The 26,909-nt window shown below is 36.8% G+C and overlaps 2 protein-coding genes across 2 annotated transcripts in view; one reads left to right on the top strand and one right to left on the bottom strand.

The window, feature by feature from the left end:
• Positions 1–5,278: 5,278 nt before the first annotated feature.
• Positions 5,279–11,270, top strand: LOC123564174 (uncharacterized). Its single transcript, XM_045357545.2, has 2 exons — positions 5,279–6,745; positions 10,614–11,270. Exons 1-2 carry the CDS (start codon positions 5,372–5,374, stop codon positions 10,689–10,691), a joined length of 1,452 nt encoding a protein of 483 aa, XP_045213480.2. The 5' UTR covers positions 5,279–5,371; the 3' UTR covers positions 10,692–11,270.
• A 2,640-nt stretch (positions 11,271–13,910) lies between these two features.
• LOC123564175 (leucine-rich repeat serine/threonine-protein kinase 1-like) overlaps positions 13,911–26,909 on the bottom strand; it is a 65,085-nt gene continuing 52,086 nt past the window's right edge. Inside the window, exons 30-32 of the mRNA XM_053536823.1 lie at positions 23,323–23,510; positions 18,865–18,981; positions 13,911–18,396 (exon numbers count right to left, since the gene is read on the bottom strand). Coding sequence (XP_053392798.1) covers positions 17,873–18,396; positions 18,865–18,981; positions 23,323–23,510 — 829 coding nt within the window. The 3' untranslated portion in view covers positions 13,911–17,872. The remainder of the gene's footprint in view (positions 18,397–18,864; positions 18,982–23,322; positions 23,511–26,909) is intronic.

Here is a 26,909-nt window from a genome sequence, read left to right on the forward strand (position 1 = left end):
GCTTCATTTTTTTTATTTCTCAACTCCATGCTTTTATCATTATTATCATGTAAGAAACATCGGCGACCGAGTAATTAAGATCGCTGACTTCAGTCACTTCCTTCCCTTCGCTGTCGGTTTGAGACCTCGCCTAGTAAAGGATGGAGAATTCTTATACTTTGGGAAGCCGCTTGGCCTGCAAACAGAAGGACTGTGGTTCTACTCAGTCCCCAAGTCTGAACTAACCTCTGGACGGACAAGTTCGGCTTTCCTTTAGCAATTAAACTGGAAAGTCTTACACTTAGGAAAGCCGTCCGGCCGGCAAACGGAAGGACGGTGATTCTACCCAGATCCCCAGCTCTTAACGTACCCCGGATAGAAAGCTACCCCGGATGGAAAGCTTGGACCTTCCTTCAGCAATTAAACAAGAAAAGCCAAATGACCTACATTGTGCCGATGTGACTCTAAAGCCCAACAAAAGACTAAAACAGCCCCTCTTATTAAATTCTTGGTTATATTTTTCAAATTACAGTTTTTACTCCAATTGTTGTCTGAATTTTCTCAAAGTTTTAGAATATTTTCACCGAAAAGCAACAAGTTTTGGTAACAATAGAGAAAAACTAGTGATCGAGTAATGTAGTAGCAATGCAGAAGTCCCCTGCCGGTGAAAAATTTTGTTAGTGCTCGTCCCTTGTGGTTGTTGGCATCAGTGTTCGGACTAAAATGCTTCAATGCATTTAGGCATTAAGAGACAAAAACTGTCGTACCTAAATTTAAATAGTAGCCTTGACCTTCAAACATAGATCATGTACTCCACACATTGTCTCATCATTGGGAACATTAGTGTGCAGTTATAAGATCAATGCACATAACAGTTATGGAGCGGAAACAATTTTACTTGACCTTCAATATTGACCTTGACCTCTGACTAGGGAGGAAACAATTTTTTATTTTACCTTTACCCTTAACCCTTACCATGCTAAATTTCTATAATGGACTGGTCCGTCTTCCAATTTGGGCAGTACAGTTTATCATTTGAAGGCTGGGTTGCTTTAATAATACTGAAAATTTACTGACTGAATAGCGAACAGTGCAGACCATGATCAGACTGCACAGATGTGCAGGCTGATCTTTGTCTACACTGGTCGCCAAGGCAGAATCAATCGTGTCCGGCATGGTAAGGGTTAAATAGTGACATTTACCTTTAACCGACAAGCATAGTTCCTGTGTTGACACATTGTCTCATCATGGGGAACGTCTGTGTGTAGTACTACGACAATCCATCAATGCATATACATGTAAACGTTATGGAGCGGACACATTTTTTCTTGACCTTCAGTAGTGACCTTGACCTATGACCTACAAGGATAAGTCATGTACGTGAATAAACATATTGCCCTCTATTTACCAAACTAGCTTGAATACTTTTTAAGTAAATGCAAGATCCAGAATTGCGGACGGACAGACGGACGGACGGTTCCACGATAATTATGATAATCATTACAAGGCGTCGTTTCACTATTTTTGTAGGCCCCCTACTTTTTATATCAAGATAAGCAAACTCATTTCCTGATATCAGAAATTGGTTTTTGATATCCATGAATCGAAGTCTTGAAATCAGAAATTCCTGTCATTTCCGACAATTCGTGTTTTTTTATTATTTTTGATAGATCTATCAGAAAACCATTTCTTAATATCAAGAGATCGATTTTTGATATCAGAAAATTAATTGTTGATATCAGAAAATAGACCTGTTTTATATCAATAAAAAGGTATTTTTTTTTATTTAAGAAATAATTTATAGCAAGAGTGCTTTAACACTATTTATGTACGATGAATGGTAATACGTCGGGCGTAATAATTGAACGAGGGCGCAGTCCGAGTAAAATTATTTGTACGCCGTTTTACCGCCCGAGTGTATAAATAGTGTTAAAACACTCTTTTGCTTTAAATTATTTCGATTCTTATATGCCCTAAATCTAAAACAGTAGATAAAATATAGAAGCGTTCTTTCTTGGTCGCAACAAAAATTTTGACGTCACCGCACATAAACGTGATGTGATTCTAGCGTAAGAGTGTTTCAACAGAGGCAAGCATATTAGAATACGTAAATAATAACAAGATTTCGGCAAATGATTTCGTGGCATGATACTCCACCCAATCACAATATACTGACACCGGGCTGACCAGTCCTAGCACTATCCCTTAATGCTGAGTGCCAAGCGAGCTGCTAGTACCATTTTTTACGTCTTTGGTATGACGCGGCCGGGGATCGAACCCACGACCTCCCGCACTCGAAGAGGACGCTCTACCACTAGGTTACCGAGGTGGGTGGGGGAGTCTGGTAGAAAAGGTAAATAAATTAATACATGTTCAGTGAACTCGCCTATTCCGAACCAGTCTGTAAATTGACTCAGTTCCAAGCTTTTAAACAGCCGTCGCGCGTACGTCAAGAAAAACCGTAAGCTATGTTTTGGTTTTATATCTAATGCATTAAACTAATAATTCATTGCTGGTAAATGTTCAAGTTATTCTTACATAGGCTAATCCATATATGAACATTGTCCAAATGCTATATTTTTTCTTATTTTTTTTTTTTTGTTGGATTTAACGTCGCACCGACACATGATAGGTCATATGGCGACTTTCCAGCTTTAATGGTGGAGGAAGACCCCAGGTGCCCCTCCGTGCATTATTTCATCACGAGCGGGCACCTGGGTAGAACCACCGACCTTCCGTAAGCCAGCTGGATGGCTTCCTCACATGAAGAATTCAACGCCCCGAGTGAGGCTCGAACCCACATCGATGAGGGGCAAGTGATTTGAAGTCAGCGACCTTAACCACTCGGCCACGGAGGCCCCCTATTTTTTCTTATGTGGAAATCTGACGAATATAAACAAAAAGTCAGATTCAAGAACCGCTTACGTTCTAGTTTCTTAAGGAAATAAAACGAAAGGGAGATTAAATAGAAAGACATTTTACGCTCTTTCCAGTCATATATGCCACATTAAAAAAAAAATTGATCATTAAGATGCCTATAAAGAGGAAATATAGATGGCATACATTGTGCCTATTCCGGAGTCACACATTTTCAGTTCTGTTCTGCTGCATGTTTGTTTAAAGATTCAGAGAAATGTCGATTCAGTATGTCCAAAATATTAATTTATGTTATTATTTTTACCCATGGCCAGATGTTAAAGAAAAAGGCAGAGGTATTATTATACAATGTGATTATTTTATTAGCTCAAAGGACAAGACCGCCTACATGACTCTTTTTATAATGCCAGAGAAGGATGTCACGCCTATCGGTTAGTCTTTTAATTGGCCTTAAATGCGATTATTCCTATTCCTAACATAGAACAATTTCAGTTTTCGAATTAAGATGGTAGTTTTATGTTGTTGTGGATAGTAGTAGGAAAACCATTTCAGTTTATTTGTGGTGATTCGGAATAGGCGAGTATGACCCGGATTACGTAAAGTACTTGTCTGGTCAATTACAGAAATAAGTTACAAACAAATGCTTTGTTTCGAATTTCTTTTCACGCTCTTTTGATCTTGACATATTTGTAAATATTTTTTGCAGCAAAACTACCTCGCCCTATGAATTTTGGCACCCGCTGTGGAACCTTGATCTTTTTTTTTTTGGGGGGGGGGGGGGGGGGGGGGGGGGGGGGGGGGGGGGGGAGGGGGGGTAGCTCGATATTTGGACAAAATGAAATAAAATTTATTATGCAGGCCTTAAGTTAACCTTAGAGCCACACAGTTGGAGAATATGTTTGAGCGTTTCGATAGTTCAGTAAGGAGGGCATTGGAACGGTATTTCTGGGTCTTGGGTTCAAGTTACGATCTGGTTGTCATTTTCTGATGCAATGTTCCATAATTTGCACCAGGTTCCACATGGGAATTGTATCACAGCGTGGAGCTAAGCAACACCGTACATCGGACAGGAAGGATTTCCAGGAAATAGTTCGGCTACTTTTAGAGAGGCTTGATTTCTTAATATTAGTATTTAGTATCGAGAACAGTTCAAGAAGTTTTAGGAATTTATATCGACAATACACTTTCGTGGAATATACAAATAGATAAAATATGTTTGAAAGTTAACTAAAAAATTGCACTATTGAAGAGGATTTTTTTTTTTTAACAGAGGATATGAAAAAATTATCCTACAATGCATATATTTTGTCTGTTTTAGATTTGGTCTACATGCAGTAAAGGCTCATTAAATAAGATTTTTGCACTTCAAGGAAGAGTTGCTAGAATTGTTTTAAACAAAGAACTGCAGACAAACAAATCTGAAATGTTAAAAGAACTCGGATGGATGAAATTTTCTAATCGACGCAAATACCATACTGGAGTAATGATATTTAAAACTACAAAAAAATCTGGTACCATCTTACATATCTGATATTTTTAACATTTTCCAGCAATGAAATTTATGGCCTTAGATCAGTTGTACATAATGATATTTTAATACCTAAATGTCGCACGAATTATATGAAAAGATCATTTGGCTATAATAGCGCTAAAGTATGGAATATCATTCCACAGAATATTCGTTGTGCGGATTCACTTAATTCTTTCAAAAGCAAATACAAAAAATACTTATTAGGATCTGAATAAGCTACAACTATTTTTTTCTGCAATTGCTATTTATTTATTTTCTTTTAACGGGTGAATGCATATCTGAGTGATTTTACTTTTTTATGATTGTAGGCCTATACATATTTTTTCTAATTAAATGGAGTGTTTGTCAAGAGTGAATGCTGTATTTAGATGTTTATTATTAAAATTCTGTCTTATATTATAATTAGATAATCAATTTTAATCTATTATTATTATTATTATTATAGAAAATTATTCTTTCTTGACATAAAACAGATCTTTTTTTTTTTCGTACCAGAAACCCGATTTTTTGTATCAATAAATGTCAAGATATCGATTTTTATGACATAAGGAAATAGTATTTTCTTGATATCAATAAAATCTGGAAAGTAGATCCCTCGGAAGCACATTGAATTTTTATATAACATTTACTTATCGTGTTCATCCAGAAGACAGTGGTTTATTTGATTTTACAAAAAAATATATATTTTAGGATATCATCGGCTAAAAAAGAAAAATTGCATTTACTTCAGGAATATTTAAAAGAAACAATAGAGTTCGAATGAGTTAACGTGGCTAAATTACTATCAGCAATCACCGGTAGAATTTGAAAAGAACATAAAAGTTGCGTAGCAGAGATTTTTGACGTCCCTTATGAAGAGCGGGAAAAGCTTTCATGCAAAACAATGACGTTGCGTCATTCCGTGTCAACAAAAATGGCGACGTCCATGAGCGTCCTTGGGCAACGGAATTTACATGTAAGTGGTGTCTCCTAATTGCTTTAGAAATGTCCATTGTTTTACCGAGACGGAAAAAGAAAACAGACATTTTTGCGCCAAGGAAATCCGTTCAAGATGCGAAAGAAAAACTGGGTCCAGCATTTTTCGATCCGTCACTTCTTGAATGTTCAAGGAATGCTATTGAATTGAACAAACTGGTAAACAAGTGGGAGGACATAGAAAAACAAATGGTAAAAGTTTTACGCGACCTCTCTCGTGAGCAAAAATCATTGGCGAGGTCTTTCAAAAGGAGTCATTCTACAAATGATTCGTCATCGAAAGGCGTATCAACAGAAGAATACATAGAAACACTTGACGGAAAACAGATTCCTCCAGGATTTAGATTTAAGTCAAATGGTGAACTAAAAGCTTCTACGACGTCCTTATCACATCTAGCTGTATCTACAAGTGACGAAGATATAAATACAAAAGACGATGCCAAATTATCTCAAAAATCAGATCGTTTGAGCTATAATGGCATTGATTACAACAAGGAAATCGAAATGCTTAGGGACGTCATAGTTGATATTTGCGAAGAATTATCAAAAAGTAGGATTAGTTTGTCTAAATCAAATTCAGGAAAGTTAAAAACCTTCCTTAGAGCACATTCAAATGAATACACAAGCGTGAGTGACTATACCGGTGAACTTTATGAAAAGCCAAATGACAGGTTTGCTTTCCAGCCTGGTTCAGTAGAAAGGCGTAATTTGCACAAACAAACTATAAAAACTCCATCCACAAGAGCATGTGTCGGGTGCCAATTTAAACTTAGGCAACAGAGTGATAAATTGCAAAAACTAAAAACAGAAACAGATAAAAATGTCTTGAAGCGAAGATGGAGTTACGTTCCTGTAGGCAAATATGTGTCCTCGTCGACGTCGCTTGATTCAAACTCACACCTGTTAAGAAAATCGTCGTTGCCATTTGCTAGGTTTGAAGAACATAAGATAGATATAAAGAAAGACTCAAAACCTTCTTTGGTCCGACTCAAAGTAGATTCGGAGATTATTCCAAGAAAAACAGTTTCGTTTCAACACAAACAAAAAGAACATCCTTTGACTGAGGGCCGTACTAAAAGTTCTCCGTGTGTAAGACGTAAAGACCATTTAGCGACAGGTGAGAGAGAAACTGTGAGTGAAACGCATCAAAAACCAAAGTCAGCGACTACTAAAACGCCGAAACTGTGTGGAGGACGAAGTTTAGAGTCATCTCTATTTAAACGGTCAGCACGAAACAGTAGATCATCGGCGAACTCGGACACATTTATCATCGGACGTTGCTTAGACTCCTCTCAGTCTTTCAGGTCTGGCGTGAGTTCAAGAAATAGTTCAAGGATGTTGACAGACTTTGAAACCCGGCTAAGTTTACTTAAAGAGTTTCAGGTGAGTTACGGTTTAATAGATCGCTATTGTTCCCTTTACAGACGCATTTATTTCTATGTGTGCTCAATTTTCACTTTACCTGCTATCTTTTTGTTGAACATTTCCTGTAATACTTCATATGCTTACCAGATTTATATGATAAAAGCGTTCAACAGTGTTTAACCCTTACCATGCTGGACACGATTGATTCTGCCTTTACGATTATTATAGTGTAGATCATGACCAGCCTGCATTTGGTGTCCCTCGCCGATACATGGGATCCCTCCAGTTTGAAAGGATGAAAATGTACTCAACTAAAACTGCTAGGTCTTTAACCATATTTATTTCTTTTCTTGTTTCGGGATTCTGTATACTTTATTTTGTAACAATTGACAGAGGTCGTTGCTAAGTCAGAAGCAGGAGAAGAGATGAAAATAATTTAAGGTTCAGCAGTTTTTGTGAATTAAAAGCAACATCTGTTTCATATTTTATTGTCCGTATATTTTGTTAGAATTCAGAATTCTTTGAGTGTAACTCGGAATTAAATGTGGCTATAACATTGTCGTTACTGACAATTTAAGTATCCTGGAGGAACACCAAGCTTTGATGAATGGGTGTCCCTCGCTAGAATTTGGAGTCCTCGGGGTCCTGGGGCACTGTTGTCACACACTGTCAAGCCCTGGGTTTATTATAGAAATTTATCTGGGTAAGGGTTAACATACAAAGACAGTCACTCAGGGTGCCAAATCATCCTACACAGATTGATCTGACCCTATGCAAACAGAGAGACCTTTATTTGGCGCCATTTAGGCGTCGAGAAAGACTTCTACCACATTTGATCGACTATTTTGTATATAAGACGTTTCATAATCAAGACGATATTAACAGAACTATAATCATAAAAAAGTATTTGATTTCAAATTTGATAACATTTCATTTCGAAATTAACGGGAAAATATGAGAAAAAATGTAAGAAACCAACATATTAATTAAAGGGAAGTTATTCTGACGAAAATACACCAACAATTTGTTTTAATTTTGTCCATATGACAAATGAGCTTATTGGTAGTTAGTTTGCTCGGTTTGGCGATCACGGAGGTTAGTTTATAGTTCATATAAGATGTCAAGGGGAATATATCCAACTACATTAAAAGCTTGTCTGTAGCTCTGGAGTTTATTATATATGTTTTAGCGCTAATATAATGATTGGTGTTGTAGTTGTGTGTAGATAACCATTGCTAAGCAGGTCTTTTCTGATCTGACCAGAGGGGATATATGATATTTTAAGATGTTTTTTATAAGGCGCACTAGTGCAATGTGTTTACAATTTTCTGTTTTGTAAAAATTAGTTTATTTTATAGCAGTTTTTAAAACAAGATTAGCAATGGTAATCTATTTTTTATGATGTAAATAGATGTATAGAACTTGATACATATGGTCTCTAATAACTCTCTTAAGAGTGGTTGCATACATGTATCATAGCCATATATCATCTGTGTATTTTATATTGATATGTCATGTATGTAATTGAGACTTGAATAAATAAATAAATGAATAGTTTGTTTGGCGATTTTGGTGATCACTTAAAAGTGAAATTGTTAGTTCATGGGTGGTTTGGCGGTTACTCAAAGTCATATTGTTATTTCACTGGGCGGTTTGGCGATCACTGGGGGTCATATTGTAAGTTCGCCGGGGAGAGTTTGGCGATCACTGAATGTCATATTGTCAGGTCGCTTGACAGTTTGGCGATCACTAGGAGTCATATTGATAGTTCGCTATGCAGTTTGGCAATCACTGTGAGTCATATTGTTAGTTCGCTGAGTGGTTTGGCGACCACTCAGAGTCATGTTGCTAGTTCAATGGGCGGTTTGGCGATCGCTGGGAGTCTATTGTTAGTTCGACGGGGAGAGTTTGGCGATCACTGAGTGTCATATTGTTAGGTCGTTTGGCAGTTTGGCGATCACTAGGAGTCATAATGTTAGTTAACTGGGTGGTTTGGCAATTACTGAGAGCCATAGTGTTATTTGCTGGGCGGTTTAGCTATCACTGTGAGTCATATTATTAGTTCGCTGGGCGGTTTCGCGATCATGGAGAGTCATACTGTTGGGTCACTTGGTGGTTTGGCGATCACTGAAAGTCATTTTGCTAGTTTGATGGGTGGTTTGGCGATCACGGATAGTCATATTATTAGTTGTTTGACGGTTTTGGTGATCACGGTAAATCATATTGATAGTTCGCTGTGCAGTTTGTCAATCACTGTGAGTCTCATTGTTAGTTCGCTGGGTGGTTTGGCGACCACTTAGTCATGTTGTTAGTTCATTGGGCAGTTTGGCGATTGCTGGAAGTCTATTGTTAGTTCGCCTGGGAGAGTTTGGCGATCACTGAGTGTTATATTGTTAGGTAGCTTGGCAGTTTGGCGATCGCTTAGAGTGATATTACTAGTTTGCTGGGTGGTTTGGCGGTTATGGATAGTCATATTTATAGTAACCGGTTGGTTTGGCAATAACGGATAGTCATATTATTAGTTCGCTGGGTGGTTTGACAATCACTGCGAGTCATACTGCTAGTTCGCTGGGTGGGCTGGCGATTACGGAGAGAGAGTCATATTATTAGTTGCCGGGCGGTTTGGCGATCACTGAGTGTCATATTGTTCCTTCGTTGTGCGGTTTGGTGATCACTTTAAGTCATATTGTTAGTTCGTTGTGCGGTTTGGTGATCACTTTGAGTCATACTGTTAGTTCGCTAGGTGTTTGGCGATCACTGAGTGTCATATTGTTAGCTCACTGTGCGGTTTGTTGATCACCTAGAGTCGTACTGTTGAGTGCACTCACTTAGTCGTAGCGTTGAGTTCACTGGGTGGATTGCGATTACTGAGAGTTGTACTGTTTAGATCGTTTTAGGGTTTGGTGATTAACGAGTCTGCAATTGAGTTCGCTGAATAGTCTGGCCATCACTGAGAGTCATACTTTTAAGTGCGCTGGGTGGTTTGGCAATCACCCTGACATACTGTTAAGTTTCTCAGGTAGTTTGGAGACCAATGTTTCAAACAATTGACTTCGTTGGGCAGTTTGGCGATCACAGAATCATACTGTTAGGTTCACTAGTTAATTTTTTAATCACTAAGAGTCATATTGTTAGTTGGTTACACTGTTTGGCGATCACTGAGTTATACTGGTTACGTTTGCTGGACAGATCAGCGTTCACTGAGAGTCATTCTTTTGAGTTTCCTTGGCGGTTTGACCATCGCTGACTCATACTAACGTTTTCAGCGAGCGGTTTTGCAATCACTGTGAGTCATACTGTTGAGTTCGCTAAACGGATTGGCCGTCACTGTGTTTACAATACTGTTGAGTTTGCTGGGTGGCTTGGCGATCACGTACAGTCACACTGTTGAGATTGCTGGGTGGTTGGGAAGGGAGTAATACAGTCGAGTTGTATGGGTGGGTAGGCAGGCAATGGTCGCTGAATGAAAATACGGAGTTTGCTGAGCGGGCTAGTTCGTGTGCATAAATGGTCTGATTTACCATGGTTCAGAGTAAAGTTGCGCGTGAAATTTAGCTTTGAGGACAGTAGCACTAGGTATTTAATATCCATGTATCTGAACTAGAAACCGTGGTAAATCAATCGATGAAACACAAGAAGACTTTGGTTACATTCATTTGACCAAAATACAATGTTAAGTATTATGTTGACCTTTCATTAATCCGACTAATGAACCAGATGTCATACGGTAATTTGACATCATAGCTGACATCATAATGTTCCTGCACCGGTTCGTGCATTTACATGTATGTTGTTTATGGCAGACTATACAATACTTGACTTCTTTCTTTCTTTAAAGGATGCTATGCTAGATCTTTTTGATTTTTTTCCCTTAACATATTTTCAGGCAGAACAGGATAAACAATGCGAGACGAAAGTGAAAAAGTTCCTCAAAAACATAGATTCAATGCAGAATGTGACGTGAACCAGAGTGAATGGCTGAAACCCTGAAATGAATGATCACAGTTAAGATATGGCGTAGCCAGAGTAATTGACACAGAATCTATAAACTGACATAATTATGTTCCATTCAGGACTTGATATACAGGCAAAGCATTTATGTTTTATACAACATTTTATGTTGTACATTTATTGTATGCATTATCCGAAATAAGCAACCCTTAGTATAAATGAACTGAAATTGCTTATGAAAATAACAACATAAGCATTTTATAACACAAAACATGCACAGGAACAACAACTGTATCTGGTAATAAAGATTCAACACGCAAATAGGATTTCAGTTGCGTTGAAGCCAAATTCTAACAACCCTCCTAACATGGTTCGATTTGTCCGTCAGTATAACAAAGAAAAAACTCGAGCACGTTAATTCTGCAATGAATAATCCTTGATGTGAGGAATGCAGAGAGAACAATATGATATAACGTGGTTGCCTCATCTCATCAGTTTCTATTCAGACGAATGAAGTTCACATTTTTATCATAATATTTTAATGAGCGTGTTAGAGTAAAAATGGTGAGTAATCATCTGACTTACCACAGTATACCGTTTAGATGCTTGGATATTTAGCTGCTCCAGCTAACGCCCTACTAATATATGGTCTTGATTTGGTTAATTTGTGTGACAAGTTCAGTCTAAGTTTGTGTCTTCTTCCAAAGCAGCGTGTATACCTATTTATTCAGTAGTTCTAAATGGCACTACCTCTGATGCCATTCCAGTATTATCAAGTGTCCAACAGCGGTCTTTACTTGGTCCCTGCTCTTCCTAGCCTACATAAATGACCTCGCACAAAACGTCAGCTCCAAAGTCTGTCTGTTTGCAGATGACACGGCAATATATCTAACTCCGACATCTGCAGACCAATCTGTCACTCCAAAATCACCTTAAACTTCTAGAAAAGTGTGAGTTGGAGTGGGAATATATGGAGTTCAATCCCTCCAAGTGTTAAGTGATCCGCGCCACTAGAAGGAAACGTCATATCCCTACCCTACATGGAGTCCAACTTGAATCGGTCAGCTCAGCTAAATACCTACGCGTGGATATCTCAAATGACCTATCATGGGACAATCACATAAACAGGTCAACCAAGAAAGCTAACCAAACCCTAGGGTTTCTGCGAAGAAACATTAAGGTCAAATCCGAACCCATTAAGACCATTGCTTACCAGACTCTAGTCCGTTCCCTGCTTGAATATGCCTCCGAGGTATGGTCGCCCCACACTCAAATTCAAATTGACCAAATTGAAAGCGTCCAAATAGAGCCGCCCGTTGGATCACTACACTCCCTAAACCTCCGTCGATTGGATTTAAGGCGTATAGATTCTAGGTCATCACTCTTCTATAAGATTCATCATGATCTGGTTGCCATCCCATTCGAAGATTACCCGACCACAATGACCCGCTTTGTTCGCTATGGCAATTCCCCAAGTTATATGTTAATTACTGCAACCACAGACTATTACAAGTTTTCTTATTTTCCGAGAATAGTGTACCATTGGAACGAACTCCCCCCCCCCCCAGAATTGCCCACCTCCCTACCCAAGAGCAGTTCAATGCTGCATTGAACATGTCTCGCCCTAGTTATCCTGCAAACTCGAGTTTTAATCTTTTTTATATAACCGAATTTTTTTTTAGTTTCTTCCACTCTAAATTTTTATCACTACATTCTTTCTCTTCTTGATTTTGATGCGAAAAACGTCTACGTTTCCACAAGGAGCTTGACGTCAACGGCAGATAGACAGATGTTCTTTATTATACATAATACTTAGCAATGTTTCAATCATTGTTGTCAAAGGTTAATCAAAACTTCTCAAGTTTGGCAGATGCTACATGTCGTTTCTGTTTCCGCAAACATGTTTAATATATAAACAAGAATTTGACCTACTGACCAAGTTTTATTTATCAGGTGATCCAATTTCAGTTTGTAAAGACAAAACTTTTAACCATGTTTCATACATATCAAGCAGAAAATCTGGCCTCTCGAAACCTTTGTCTTACTGACCCCAAAAACAGTAGTGGTCATCTACGTCATTCTACTATTCCTATCAAAGTTAGAAGGTTCTGGGTAAAGCAATTCTCAAGTTACTATCCAGAAATAGTTTCAATGTTTCCGTGATGGAAGTGGCTTCTGTAATCTTGACCTTGACCTACTGACCCGAAACACAAAATGGGTACTCTACTTCATAAGCAAATCACGCTCTCAAGTTCTAAGGTTCTGGGTCAAGTGGTTCTCAAGTTATTGAGCCAAAACCATTTTTAAGGGTCAGGCCTCTGTGAACTTGACCTTCGACTTACAGACCCTAAAAACGATAGGGGTCATCTACATAATCTTCTCCATAAGCCTAATCATGCTATTAAGTTTGAAGGTTCTGGGTCAAGTGGTCCCAAAGTTATCTAGCATAAACCGTTTTCAAGAGTCAGGACCATGTGACCTTGACCTTTCACTTACAGACCTTAAAAACGATAGGGGTCATCTACATAATCTTCTTCATAAGCCTAATCATGCTATTAAGTTTGAAGGTTCTGGGTCAAGTGGTCCCAGTTATTTAGCATAAACCGTTTTCAAGAGTCAGGACCCTGTGACCTTGACCTTTGACTTACTGACCCCAAAAACAATAGGGATTATCTCATCTACTTTGTTAGTCCAATAATGAACACAGGGCCTGTGCAGAATTATTGGGCAGAAACCATTCACTCTACTAACGGACCGACCAACGCGAACGACAATATACTCCGGCCTCTTTGAAGTGGGGCATAACTATTTCGACTAAAGTTACAAAGTTACATGTCTGTTGAAATTGAAAGTATGTAATAAAACTAATTTCAAATAGCAGAACTATGAAAATGCACTATAACAATCACTAAATCTCTGCTGTGGTAAAAAACAAAGTGCTATTTGTTCAATTGTACTCCTGTTAACGAAGTCCTACGTAGTTTAGTAGACTAAAGATGATCTAGGACAGATTAAAACCATTTTTAATACAGGTCCAAAGCATCAATATAATATTACAGCTGTCATCAAAGGACATTAAAATTAAAACTGAAAGTTATCATCTTCACTTATGACACAGTCTCCTATAAAGAACATAGAAGACATCATATATTTTGGAAAGCGAAACTGCTCCCATCAGCCGAGTGTGAATTGTGTGCATTTTTATATTGTAATATAAGATAACACTTTAATATCAGTTTTTAACAAAGCTTTTATGCATAACATAATACAAGAACTTGCACGTCTATAACAAGGCTTTATGCATAACATAATACAAAATACACCTTAACCCTTATCATGCTAAACACAATTGATTCTGCCTTTGCAACCAGTGCAGATAATGATCAGTATATTTTTGGTAAGCGCCCCTTTAAACAGTTAATGTTACTGTCCAAATTGAAAGATGGACTAGTTCATTATAGAAATTTAGCAGGTTAAGGGTCAATATATGTAAATAATAAGCATAATTAAATCTTTAACTAATGTTGATGTCCTACATTGGTAACCTGGATAAACTGTCACCTGTCTATAGTGGTCACTTTCGGTCAGTCCCTTCGACGACCGCTGTAAGTAGGTTAAATTGTTTAACAAATACATAAATGGATACAATTAAGTGTATTACTTAAAAACCAACTTTAATAATAAAATAATCAAGAGCTGTTCATAAGACAGCAAGCTCAACTTTTCTAAGTGCTTGACTCTGAATTAGAGCTTTGCCAGTAAAAACTTTAACAAAAAAATTCTGAGTTAAAAAGGGGCATAACTGGGATTGTTTCTCCCAATGTAGACTTTGATAGTTATTTCAAGTTTCAAGTCAAAAGCTTTGATAGTAACAGAGATATTTGACTTTATCAAAAACTTTAACCAAAAAGTTCTAAGTTAAAAAAGGGTATAACTCTGTCAAAATTCAAATCAGGGTTATAGGGATTGTTTCTTTTGGTGCAGACTTTGATAGTAAATACCTAATTTAAGTTTCAAGTCAATAGCTTTGAAAGGAAACAGAGATATTTGACTTTTTTTAAAAATTTACCCAACGGAAATGACGGCACCAGGGCGAGTGAAATAGCTCTAATTTTTCTTCGGAAAGTCGAGCTAAAAATTGACATATTGCATAACAACAAACAACTGGTGTATGTACCTTTTATCCACCTAATATTTTAACAATAAAGCTTCCCTTTCTACAAAGCTTGCATAAATGGCTTGCATAATTTATTACTGACACAAAGGAGTGTCCTGATTACACCAACATTTTAAATGTACCCAATAATAGTAATGTATTTAGATACTGATGTAAGAAGTAGATATCTTTCGGGGTGGGGGGTGGGTGGGGATTCCTGAAGTAATTTGTAACTTCTACTGATGCTGAAACTTTTGCAGATACATTTTTCTGTAAATAGCTTTTACCTTTTAGTTAACAATGGAACTTGTACCAACTCTGAATTGCCAAATATGGAAACAATATCTTCTTCTTGCATCAAAAATACAGAGAAAATAGTTTGTATCATCATACGGCGAAATAGGAAGAGTGAAATAGTTTGGTATAATTGTAGATATTTCTCCTGTCATGTGGATAAATGAGTAAGCTATCACTGTAACTCTGTACTAAGCTAAGTTTTGCATACAAATAGCATTGAGCAATTGTTTACCATAGAATGAGCTTAATATACATTGTATTAGACACTTAAATAGCTCCTTTCTAAATGATGGGAAGACAATCTTCCCTTAATTACCTTTACATTTTTCACTCAAAATGCAAATTTATCAAATTAATTGATTAAACATCTTGTATCATCATCAACTTGGTGTTTTCTTAACCTTTAGCCTGCTGGCAGCAAGTTATTTGAGCCGTGCCATGAGAAAATCAACATAGTGGGTTTGCGACCAGGATGGATCCAGACCAGCCTGCGCATCCGCGCAGTCTGGTCAGGATCCATGCTGTTCGCTAATGGTTTCTCTAATTGCAGTAGGCTTTAAAAGTGAACAGCATGGATCCTGACCAGACTGCGTGGATGCGCAGGCTGGTCTGGATCCATGCTGGTCGCACACCCACTATGTTGGTTTTCTCATGGCACGGCTCATTTAAGCTTTGCAACCAGTGCAGATGCACGTCCATGCAGTCTGATCATAGCCTGCACTGTTCGCTATTCAGTCAGTAAATTTTTAGTGAACATCCCTTTGAAGAATAAGTGATTCTGTCCAAATTGAATGATGGACCAGTCCATTTTAGAAATTTAGCTGGGTAAAGGTTAACCAATATTACCCTACAGTTTGTCAGTTGATTTTTACAGATCACATTTTTCTTATCTTATTATATTGATCTTATCTTATTATATATATATCGATACACAACACAACCATTTCAATGTCATACAAACAAACACACTACCATGACATTCCCTAATACCTGACAAATCATTACCTAGGTGGGATAACAGATGTTAGATAATCTTTCTCTCCTCACTAAGGGAGTGGACATTTAAGAGAAAATCATTCATGTAAAACTATCAATTCTGGGAGAAGTAAAATGACATAAAATGGGTATATTCAAAATCATGCTAATATTAACTATGATGCCTGAAAATACATTTATATAATATATAAATATATTATATAGTACATATAGGAAGGTGAATTTTCCACTCACCTGTTACACAGAGGATATTACACGAGTCTTTTCATACTGAACTTTATTAAACGAGTTGAATAAAATAATAAAATGTGAGGCTATGTCGAGCATTTTATCAATTTTATTCAACCCGTTTAATAAATTCAATGTGGAAAGTCACATATGTAATAATTCTTTTTATCACATGTTAGCTTTTCCTGCCGAAACATCAAAATTTTTACTTTCTTTAACTATTATAAAGAAGTCAATTTGACCAATGTCTCCTATACTTTAAACATCAACATCAAAGCTTTATTACACTAGTGTATTATCAATTTTATGTAACGGCTTTATTTCAATCCCGCCACATCAGACGTGATAATACAAAATACTTAACATGCATACAAATATATAAGCAACTTTCTGTGTGAAGCAGATAACACAATGAAAAGTGGAATAACATCTAAATTAACACAATAAAAAGTAGAATTACAAGTAAGAAATTATAAGATTCTTTCACTGGTTACAGGTGCAGATGGGAATTTCCGGCCTCGAGGGTAACTGTTTAGGCGGTAATGAGGTTCCTATCGAGTTATCGCCTAAACAGTTACCTGAGAGCCGGATATTCCCATCTGCACCTATAACCAGTGACAGAATCTTTTTCTTGCATACTGATATAAAGATATAATAATAAAAATAAAATCAGTCGAACGGCTTTCTTTTTAGAACTATTTCTTATAGCAGCGTATTTAAACAAAGCGCGGGAAATCAACGTCCGTTAACAGGAAAGACGTCATGACGTTTCAAAAACAAATAAGAATGTTTAGTTCTGGTTTTATTTTATCAGTTCCAGCATAACGTTATGAATTTTTGATTAAATAACGTGTTTTGAATTGAGAAACATACTATCAGGAACAAAGAGGAACTGTCAAGGTATTGGATTTTTATTCCGTTTTTTGAAATAAAATATAAATAACTACATAAATATTCTACATATATGTAGTTTGTAATAGGTCATTTAAAGCACAAGAGTCATCTTACACCCCAGGGTGTAAGACCGATTTTTCCAGCACTGGTAAAAATACTGGAAATTCCCATCTAGTATGCAAGAAATAAAGTTCTTTTGGAATTTTTTACAGAAATGCACATAATTTGCCGGGTGCTAAAACAACAATGAAGTGGAAATATTGCACAAACATAAAGTATCAATATATTAGCTAAAATATAAAACTGAATATGCAGTTCAAATAAAAAATGCTCTTGGTTTCAACAGAAGGTAACATTTCCCTTGTTTTAAAAACAGAAGAAAAATCAAGTTAAACCTCTTGAAAATTTAAAGAATCATTAGTTTTACTTTTAAATATTAAACTGTTAGTAAATGGTATGTTTAATGTAAACAGTCAGATAAGAACCAGAACTCCAAGCACCAGTCAATAAAGGCAACAATTATACAACATATCTAATAGGATAGTTCCTTGGTGGAAACATCTGTTTCCTTCAAGTTACTGACTTAATAACATACTCATGTAAAGTCCTAAATCTTTTGCAATCTAATAAAATTCCCAGTGTTTTGGTTCCCATGATAACAGGAAGGTATGTAAGTTTGTCTGTCTGTTCACTCCAGTATCCTGTTCTGGCACTGACCCAGTATCAACTACTGCCCAACCATCCGCTGTATCCCGCCGCACCAAAGCCTGCTTCTCAAGACGTGTTACACATTTTATAATATCTCGGTATCCACACCCTATGGTGACAATTCCCTGGCATTTATCATTTGCTGGCAGCAAACCATCTTTGTTGTCCTTACGAAAGGAGTTTTGTCGAGGCATTCTCCTGTATAAAGTCTCTGCCAATTTTTGTTCTGGTACCTGTGGATGTGTGTTCAACTGTTCTGGGGACAGCACTGGACCTAGTTGCAGAATAGCCTTGCAGTAGTAGTCTTCATCGCTATGACAACGGAACACACTGTGAGGTTCCATAGATATTGCGTCTGCTACAATGATACATCCCCAGGTTGTACTCACATACAGGTACTGACCTACAGCAGACACAGCTGTCACCTGGTAATGGTTTGCTGAAACAAAACAACATGTAAGTTTGGCATGCTATCAAAATTCCGAGCAAAAATTTTACTAATCAATTCCAACTTAATTGGACTTATTCAAATCACACCCCAGGCTACTTCCTGGAAAAACCCATAAGTAGATTAAGTATTATTTGAAATACAATCACAACGCCTGTGGGCTAGAACCTAAATTCTGCTGTGCACATGTAGAGGGGCAAACACGATCATTTTCTTGTAGAACACTGCTCCCAGTAATATTTGTCTAGCTGGTATGTGTTATAACATGACAATTATATCATTAAACCACATCATAATCTTTTGTTACGTGTTGTACAACTTGTTCAATACTTAAAACATGGTTTTGCTAGAGTAAATTCTACAAATGACATGATATGTACCATTAGTCATTCTATTTGTATCATTTACATAAATGTTGTACATTACCGGTATCATGACTAAAATATCTTCTAGAATTACCTTCAAACTTCTTTGACTTCTGTACATGGTAGCTGTCTGCAGCTGGTATTTTATTTGAGCAATCCAGCACTGCTACCACTTGCTCTTGGTCTGCATCCCAACGGAACACTTTACTCCCTGAATAAAACGAACAGGTCAATACCAAATTGCAAACCCTTTAGATTGTGGTGATAACTCGCGTACATATGTTTTACAAACTAGAGATTGTTTATCACAAATAACATATGTCTCCAACCACTTAACATGCAGAAATTATAAAATGCACAATTTAAGGGACATAACTCCAGGGAATATCACTGACCATACCGTATAGCGGGTTATTTCTGCGGTCAAAATATTCTGCGTTTTGGCCCCAAAAATGGTGAAACAAATTTCTGCGTGTTTAATTTCTGCGTTTTCACATAAAAGGAAGAGAAATTTCTACGTTTTTTGATGCCAAAGAGAATGCAATTCCTTGCATGATCGGGCGTTGTGAGAATGATAGCGCATGAAAACAATAAACTAAATTACCTGTAACTGTTGTAAAATATCTTTGCATTTAATGAATACATTGTAGGATATAATAACTTGTGAATTGAAAAACTATAAGCCTAACAACAATTGCACAAACAACAACTGCAAACAACGGTATATCGGCATAACGGTTACACAAGTATAAAGGTTACTAAGGTATAGTTTGGAAGGTATTCACAAGAGATTAAAAAGAACAACACAAGTGAAATTCACGCAAGTTATTTCATTCACAGAAGAAAAATGTTTTCTGAGGGATTAACAGTTAGGACTTTGATTGACCATCACACCTAATTATACCATTATCGGTAATTGTTAGATGGCGTCGGTAATTTCCAATAATTAGACCATGCTATTGTGAACTTCGGATTACCTAGGGAAACATAGCGTGAAACAACGTTGGTGAAAAAAGTACAGATTTTTTGCGTTTTAAATTTTTGCTGGATGAATATTCTGCTGGAAATATTTTTGCGATTCTACCGTGAGGCCGCAGAAACGCAGAAATATTCCCCCCGTAGAAATAACCCGCTATACGGTAACATTCCAATGATATACACAACAAGCAGTACCTCCTAAGAAATTTGGTGAATTTTCAACGAGTGGTATAGGAGAACAAGCACAGGTATTATAGAATTTGACAAACCAAGGGTCTTAACTCTGCTGAAAATCATACAAGAGGGTAATGATGACCCTGGATCACTCACCGGAGTAATATGAGCTCCATGTTTCAAATGTCAAACTGATGCTTAAATATTAAGAAAGTCAGTAGGTCACATTCATGATCAATGAAATTCAGTTTTACGATCTGTGTGCAAAACTGTGTAAGTCATCCAAATTTAAAGGCTGTATCTTAAACAAGAGGGCCATGAAGGCCCTGTATCACTCACCTGACCTATTGACCTAAAGATCATCAAGATAGTTTCATTAAGATATGGTCATAAATGTGGCCTCTAAAGTGTTAACTAACTTTTCCTTTGATTTGACCTTGTGACCTAGTTTTTGACCCCATATGACCCAGATTCGAACTTGATCTAAAGATCATCAAGATTAACATTCTGACTAAGTTTCATGAAGATACAGTCATGAATGTGGCCTCTAGAGTGTTAACAAGCTTTTCCTTTGATTTTACCCGGTGTCCTAGTTTTTGACCCCACATGACCCAGACTCAAACTTGACCTAAAGATCATCAAGACTAACATTCTGACTAAGTTTCATGAAGATACAGTCATAAATGTGGCCTCTAGAGTGTTAACAAGCTTTTCCTTTGATTTGACCTGGTAACCTAGTTTTTGATCCCACCTGACCCAGATTTGAACACGACCTATAAATCATCAAGATTAACATTCTGACCAAGTTTCATTAAGATATGGTCATAAATGTGGCCTCTAGAGTGTTAACTAGCTTTTCCTCTGATTTGACCTGGTGACCTGGTTTTTGACCCCATATGACCCAGATTTGAACTTGACCTAAAGATCATCAAGATTAACATTCTGACTAAGTTTCATGAAGATACAGTCATAAATGTGGCCTCTAGAGTGTTAACAAGCTTTTCCTTTGATTTCACCCAGTGACCTAGTTTTTAACCCCACATGACCCAGATTCAAAGCTGACCTAAAGATCATCAAGATTAACATTCTGACTAAATTTCATGAAGATACAGTCATATATGTTGCCTCTAGGGTGTTAACAAGCTTTTCCTTTGATTTGAACTGGTGACCTAGTTTTTGACCCCATCTGACCCAGATTTGAACATGACCTATATATCATCAAGATTAACATACTGACCAAGTTTCATTAAGATATGGTCATAAATGTGGCCTCTTGAGTGTTAACTAGCTTTTCCTTTGATTTGACCTGGTGACCTAGTTTTTGACCCTACATGACCCAGATTCAAACTGGGCTTTGAGATCATCATGAGTAACATTCTGACCAAGTTTCATGAAGATAAAGTCATAAATGTAGCCTCTACAGTGTTAACAAGCTTTTCCTTTGATTTGACCTGGTGACCCAATTTTTGATCCCAGATGACCCAATATCAAAATCGTCCAAGATTTTATTGAGGGTAACATTCTGACCAAGTTTCATTAAGATTGGGCCAAAATTGTGACCTCTAGAGTATTAACAAGCATTTCCTTTGATTTGACCTGGTGACCTAGTTTTTGAACCCAGATGAACTCGTCCAAGATTTTTATGAGGGTAACATTCTGACCAAGTTATATTAAGATTAGGCCAAAATTGTGACCTCTAGAGTGTTAACAGTCAAATTGTTGACGATGGACGGACGACCACAGACGACGGACAAAAGGGCGATCACAAAAGCTCACCTTGAGCACTTCGTGCTCAGGTGAGCTAAAAACAAGAAAGTAGGTCAGTAGGTCAAGGTCACAGTCAAGTGACATCATAATTATTACTTGGAATCATCAGGTAATTATAATCAAACAGTCTTGGAAATCGGATCAGATAATTATTTAAGTATTAATTTTTTTCCTATATAACTCATATAATACCTCAATGACCCCGGGGCAGGGTCTCTTTTAACCCAGGGGCATAATTTGAACAATTTTGGTAGAGGACTACTAGGCAATGCATCATACCAAATATCAAAAGCCTAGGTCATGTGGTTTTAGACAAGAAGATTTTTAAAGTTTTTTTCCCTATATAAGTCTATATAATACTTGGGACCCCCAGAGCAGGGCTTCTTTTCACCCCAGGGGTACATTTTGAACAATTTTGGTTGAGAACCGTAAGACAATGCTACAAACCAAGTATCAAAGGCTTAAGTCTTGTGGTTTCAGACAAGAAATTTTTTTTCAGTATGTCTATGTAAAACTTGGGACCCCCAGGGCAGGGCCATATTTGACCCTAGGGGGATAATTTGAACAATCTTGATAGAGGATCATAAGATGATGCTACATACCAAATATCAAAGCCCTAGGCCGTGTGGTTTTGTCCAAGAAGATTTTCAATGTTTTCCCTATGTAAGTCTATATAAACCATGTGACCACCGGGGCGGGGCCATATATGACCCTAGGGGGATAATTTGAACAATCTTGGTAGAGGACCACTAGATGATGCTACACACCAGATATCAAAGCCCTAGGTCCTGTGGTTTTGGACAAGAAGATTTTTAAAGTTTTTCCTTTTGGTTGCCATGGCAACCACAGTAAAAATCACTCATCAGGTTTGATGAAATACAGCCTAATGGTATAAAGCAAGTAGTGTAAACACTGTAGAATAAGACAAATCAAGGGCCCTCACTTTGCTGAAAATCACTGAACCAGAAGATGCCCATGATATGCAGAACAATGGTTGGCAATGATCACTTATGTGAAGTTTGGTGTAATTCCTCCTGCAGGTATCAAAGCAGATGTGCCAACAGATCAAAATACAACAAATCAAGGGTTGTAACTCTACTGAAAATATGCACAATGATGCTTGGCAATGATCATCCCTGCAAGTTTGGTGGAAATATGCCTATTAAAATTAGAGATTGTTACATATTTTCAGACTTGGTGTATGTCGAGTGACATGGTTTATTAGTCTATGTGTACCTGCTGTTACAGTATAAATCTATGTGTATCTGGTGTTACTTTATAAAGTCTTATCAGTCAAGGTGTATCATTCTGCTATTACAATATTAACATTACTTTTTTCTGTCTCAGTGTATTTTAAGTTCAGTGTATCCTGAATTACTGTATACTGGTACATCAGTTGTAGTGTGCTTGGTGTTCCAGTGTTAATTTTTGCCAGTCTTTGTGTATCTTGTGTTAAGGTTTATCAGACTTGGTATATCTGACATAATTGCGTTATGATTAATCAGTCTAAGTGTATCTGATATGTTTAGTTTCATATGTCTGTGTATATCTGGTCTTAACATTAGTCTCATTTAATATTTTTTCTGAAAGTTTTGCCCACAGCGAATCAGAACAACTTCAATTATAAACATACCTGGATAGTTATAGGTCCAAGCATTATGAGTGTTGGCCATGTTCACTGGTGTCGTAATAAACCGACAAATTTGATGTTTAACACCAGGATCTTCATATGGGTAGATACATTTCGTCTCTCCCTCGGGATTATTAGCATCTCTCACAACCACTGCACTGTCCCCAGTCACACCATTCCACAGTTTGTAACTACAATATTCAAATATTCAACTTACACAATTTTCTTAATTTTAATATTTTAAAAAAGAATTTCAAACATAAACATTTTCACTAATCATTTTCTTATTACTGACATATCATTAACATCGGAAAACATGTTCAATACTAAATATACCTGTATGACTATCTTGCTAAAAACTCACCAAAATATTTACTAATATGAAAACATTCCTTGAAGAGAGAGTTGTGACACATAAAATAATCATTCTGGCAAAAAATGGTTTTGATAGAAGAAAATGTATCTTATTTTTCAAATAACAACAAGAGCACTGCCTTGCGGGTGCTGACGCTCATCTGATTTTTTTGTACAACAGAAAAGTTGTCCTACCCATGATTTTCTGAGTCCAAAAAGGGCCATAATACTTGCAAAAAGCAGGATGGAGTTATATTTCTTGATGTACAGAGTCAGCTTATGATGGTGAACAACAGTTGCAAGTTTTAAAGCAATAGCTTTGATAGTTCAGGAGAAAAGTTTACCTAAACATAAAACTTAACCAATAATTCTGATATTTTCTAAGTCCAAAAGGGGCCATAATTCTTGCAAAAAGCAGGACAGAGTTATGTTTCTTGCTGTAATTAGTCAGGGTCAGCTTATGATGGTGAACAAATTTTGCAAGTTTTAAAGCAATAGCTTTGATAGTTCAGGAGAAAAGCTGACCTAAACATAAAACTTAACCAAGAAATCTGATTTTATAAGTCCAAAAGGGGCAATAATTCTTGCAAAAAGCAGGACAGAGTTATGTTTCTTAATATACAGGGTCAGCTTATGATGGTGAACAACAGTTGCAGTTTTCAAAGCAATAGCTTTGATAGTTCAGGAGAAAACTTGACCTAAACACAAACTTAACCAAGAAATCTGATATTTTCTAAGTCCAAAAGGGGCCATAATTCTTGCAAAAAGCAGGATGGAGTTATGTTTCTTGCTGTACAGGGTCAGCTATTGATGGTGAACATGTGTTCCAAGTTTCAAAACAATATCTTTGATAGTTTAGGAGAAAAGCTGACCTAAACATAAAACTTAATCAGGCAACGCTGACGCTGACGCCGATCAAGTGATAATAACTCATAATTTTTTCCCCAAAAAATCAGATGAGCTAAAAATTATCCATTTTGTCATGTGTTTTGTCATGTATGCTCAGAATAACAATGATGTAGTCAGCTATCAAACAACTATCACATCTAACACCTAGGTCTCGCGTAAGTCACTGTGATCCCCTGTACACTTTACCACAGGCCAAATGGAGCAAACAGCTCCTCAGAATGTCAGCCTTCAATCTTTAAGTACATATGGAATGATGCCAACTTGAAGTTACAGATCTCTGGTTAAACAAATTATTGTAAAATACAATTTCTTTTTAAAGATATAAAGAGCCATTCATATCTACTGTTATAATTTCTTTCCGATTTAAAGATGGAGTAAAGCATTATTAGTAATACATGAGCCGTGCCATGAGAAAACCAACATAGTGGGTGTGCGACCAGCATGGATCCAGACCAGCCTGCGCATCTGCGCAGTCTGGTCAGGCTCCATGCTGTTCGCTTTTAAAGCCTATTGGAATTGGAGAAACTGTTAGCAAACAGTATGGATCCTGACCAGACTGCGCGGATGCGCAGGATGGTCTGGATCCATGCTGGTCGCACACCCACTATGTTGGTTTTCTCATGGCACGGCTCACATGTTTGAACTCATCTACATATAAAATAAGATGCAAATTGTATAGATTTAAATAACAGTTCAAAATAGTTCTATATGTACTAAAATTATTTCAAAAATTCAAAAGCTGACTAAAATAATGACTAGATAAATTAAATATATATTTCCTTACTACATAATTAAGAATTCTACAATGCAAGGGTAACAAATATTTTTCTTGCTACAACTTTTCCTTCCATTTCAGTAGCATCTAACATTTATTCCTGTAAAATTCAGGGTCTTAATACATGTATTATTTCTATAAAATAAAAACTTAGTTCTGAATTACTTTCAAATCCTGGTTTTCACATGATAAAACAGCAAAAGTAATTTCCAAATCCAGAAAGAATCTAATTACACTACAGTTCTCTTATCAGCTGACAACAATTATGTTGAAACTCTGATGCAAATGTAAATTAATGGTGTAAATTTTTGATGTGAAACTCTGATGCAAATGTAAATTAATGGTGTAAATTTTTGATGTGAAACTCTGATGCAAATGTAAATTAATGGTGTAAATTTTTGATGCTTAATTTGAAATAAAAGCTTTATACAAAAAGGTCAATCTCATTAAACACAAATAAACATCATTCTAATATAGTGCAGAATTTAACAAACTTAATTTGTAGAACCCCATTAGGCAGCTGGAAATTTTAAGGAAATGAAATTCAATGCTTTCTCAAATTTAGCAAGAAAACTGCAGTGTATCACGACACTGACTAAAATGAACAACACACTATTCTTGTGTCAGAATTGTTGCTGCTGTTGTTAGAGCTAAAATCTTGTCAGGGGACCATAGTGCTTTTATCATTATGTTCCGTCCAACAGACAGTGGCAAATGTCAGTAGTTAAGCATATTCAAAACTGTTCGGGTCAATGCTGTTTGTTGAATAACTGGAAGCTTGCTTTATTTACCACTGAAAGTCAGATTAAAAAACAACACGAAAAACATAAACAACTGAGGAATATCCGAAAGTCCTTGGTAAATCAAGCTGCAGAATTAACAAGAGCTCGTCGAACACGAAATGCCCCCCTTGATGCATTCAGTAATTGCACAAGGAACAGAAATTATATGCTCACTGTAAACAAAAGTTCTACCATTCTGGTTTAATCTGACCTTGACTTTTAACCTATTAAGGTCACTAGGTCAAGATCAAGGTCAACTCATGTCAAGGTTCATCTTGCCACTCAAAACTATACATGTGGTCCGAATTTGAATGATGTAAGTTATGGACATGAAGATTCTAAGTTTTTCCCTATATAAGTCTATATAAACCATATGACCCCTGGGGCGGGGCCATATTTGACCCTAGAGGGATAATTTGAACAAACTTGGTAGAGAACCACTAAATGGTGCTACATTACAAAATATCAAAGCCATAGTCCTTGTGGTTTGGACAAGAAGATTTTCAAAGTTTTTCCCTATATAAGTCTATGTAAACCATGTGACCCCTGGGGCGGAGCCATATTTGACCCTAGGGGAATAATTTGAACAATCTTAGCAGAAGACCATTAGATGATACCATATATAAAATATCAAAGCCCTAGGCCCTGTGGTTTTGGACAAGAGGTTTTTCAAATTTTTTTTCCTTTTTCCTATATAAATCTATATAAACCATGTGACCCCCGGGGTGGGGTCATATTTGAACCCATGGAAATAATCTGAACAATACTGG

The sequence above is a fragment of the Mercenaria mercenaria genome, chromosome 2, assembly GCF_021730395.1.
Source record: "Mercenaria mercenaria strain notata chromosome 2, MADL_Memer_1, whole genome shotgun sequence".
Taxonomy (NCBI): domain Eukaryota; kingdom Metazoa; phylum Mollusca; class Bivalvia; order Venerida; family Veneridae; genus Mercenaria; species Mercenaria mercenaria.

Coding starts and splice junctions, on each gene's coding strand:
- LOC123564174 (XM_045357545.2), top strand. CDS start 5,372: ATGTCCATTGTTTTACCGAGACGGAAAAAGAAAACAGACATTTTTGCG. Junction 6,746..10,613: donor GTTTACTTAAAGAGTTTCAG/GTGAGTTACGGT, acceptor ACATATTTTCAG/GCAGAACAGGATAAACAATG.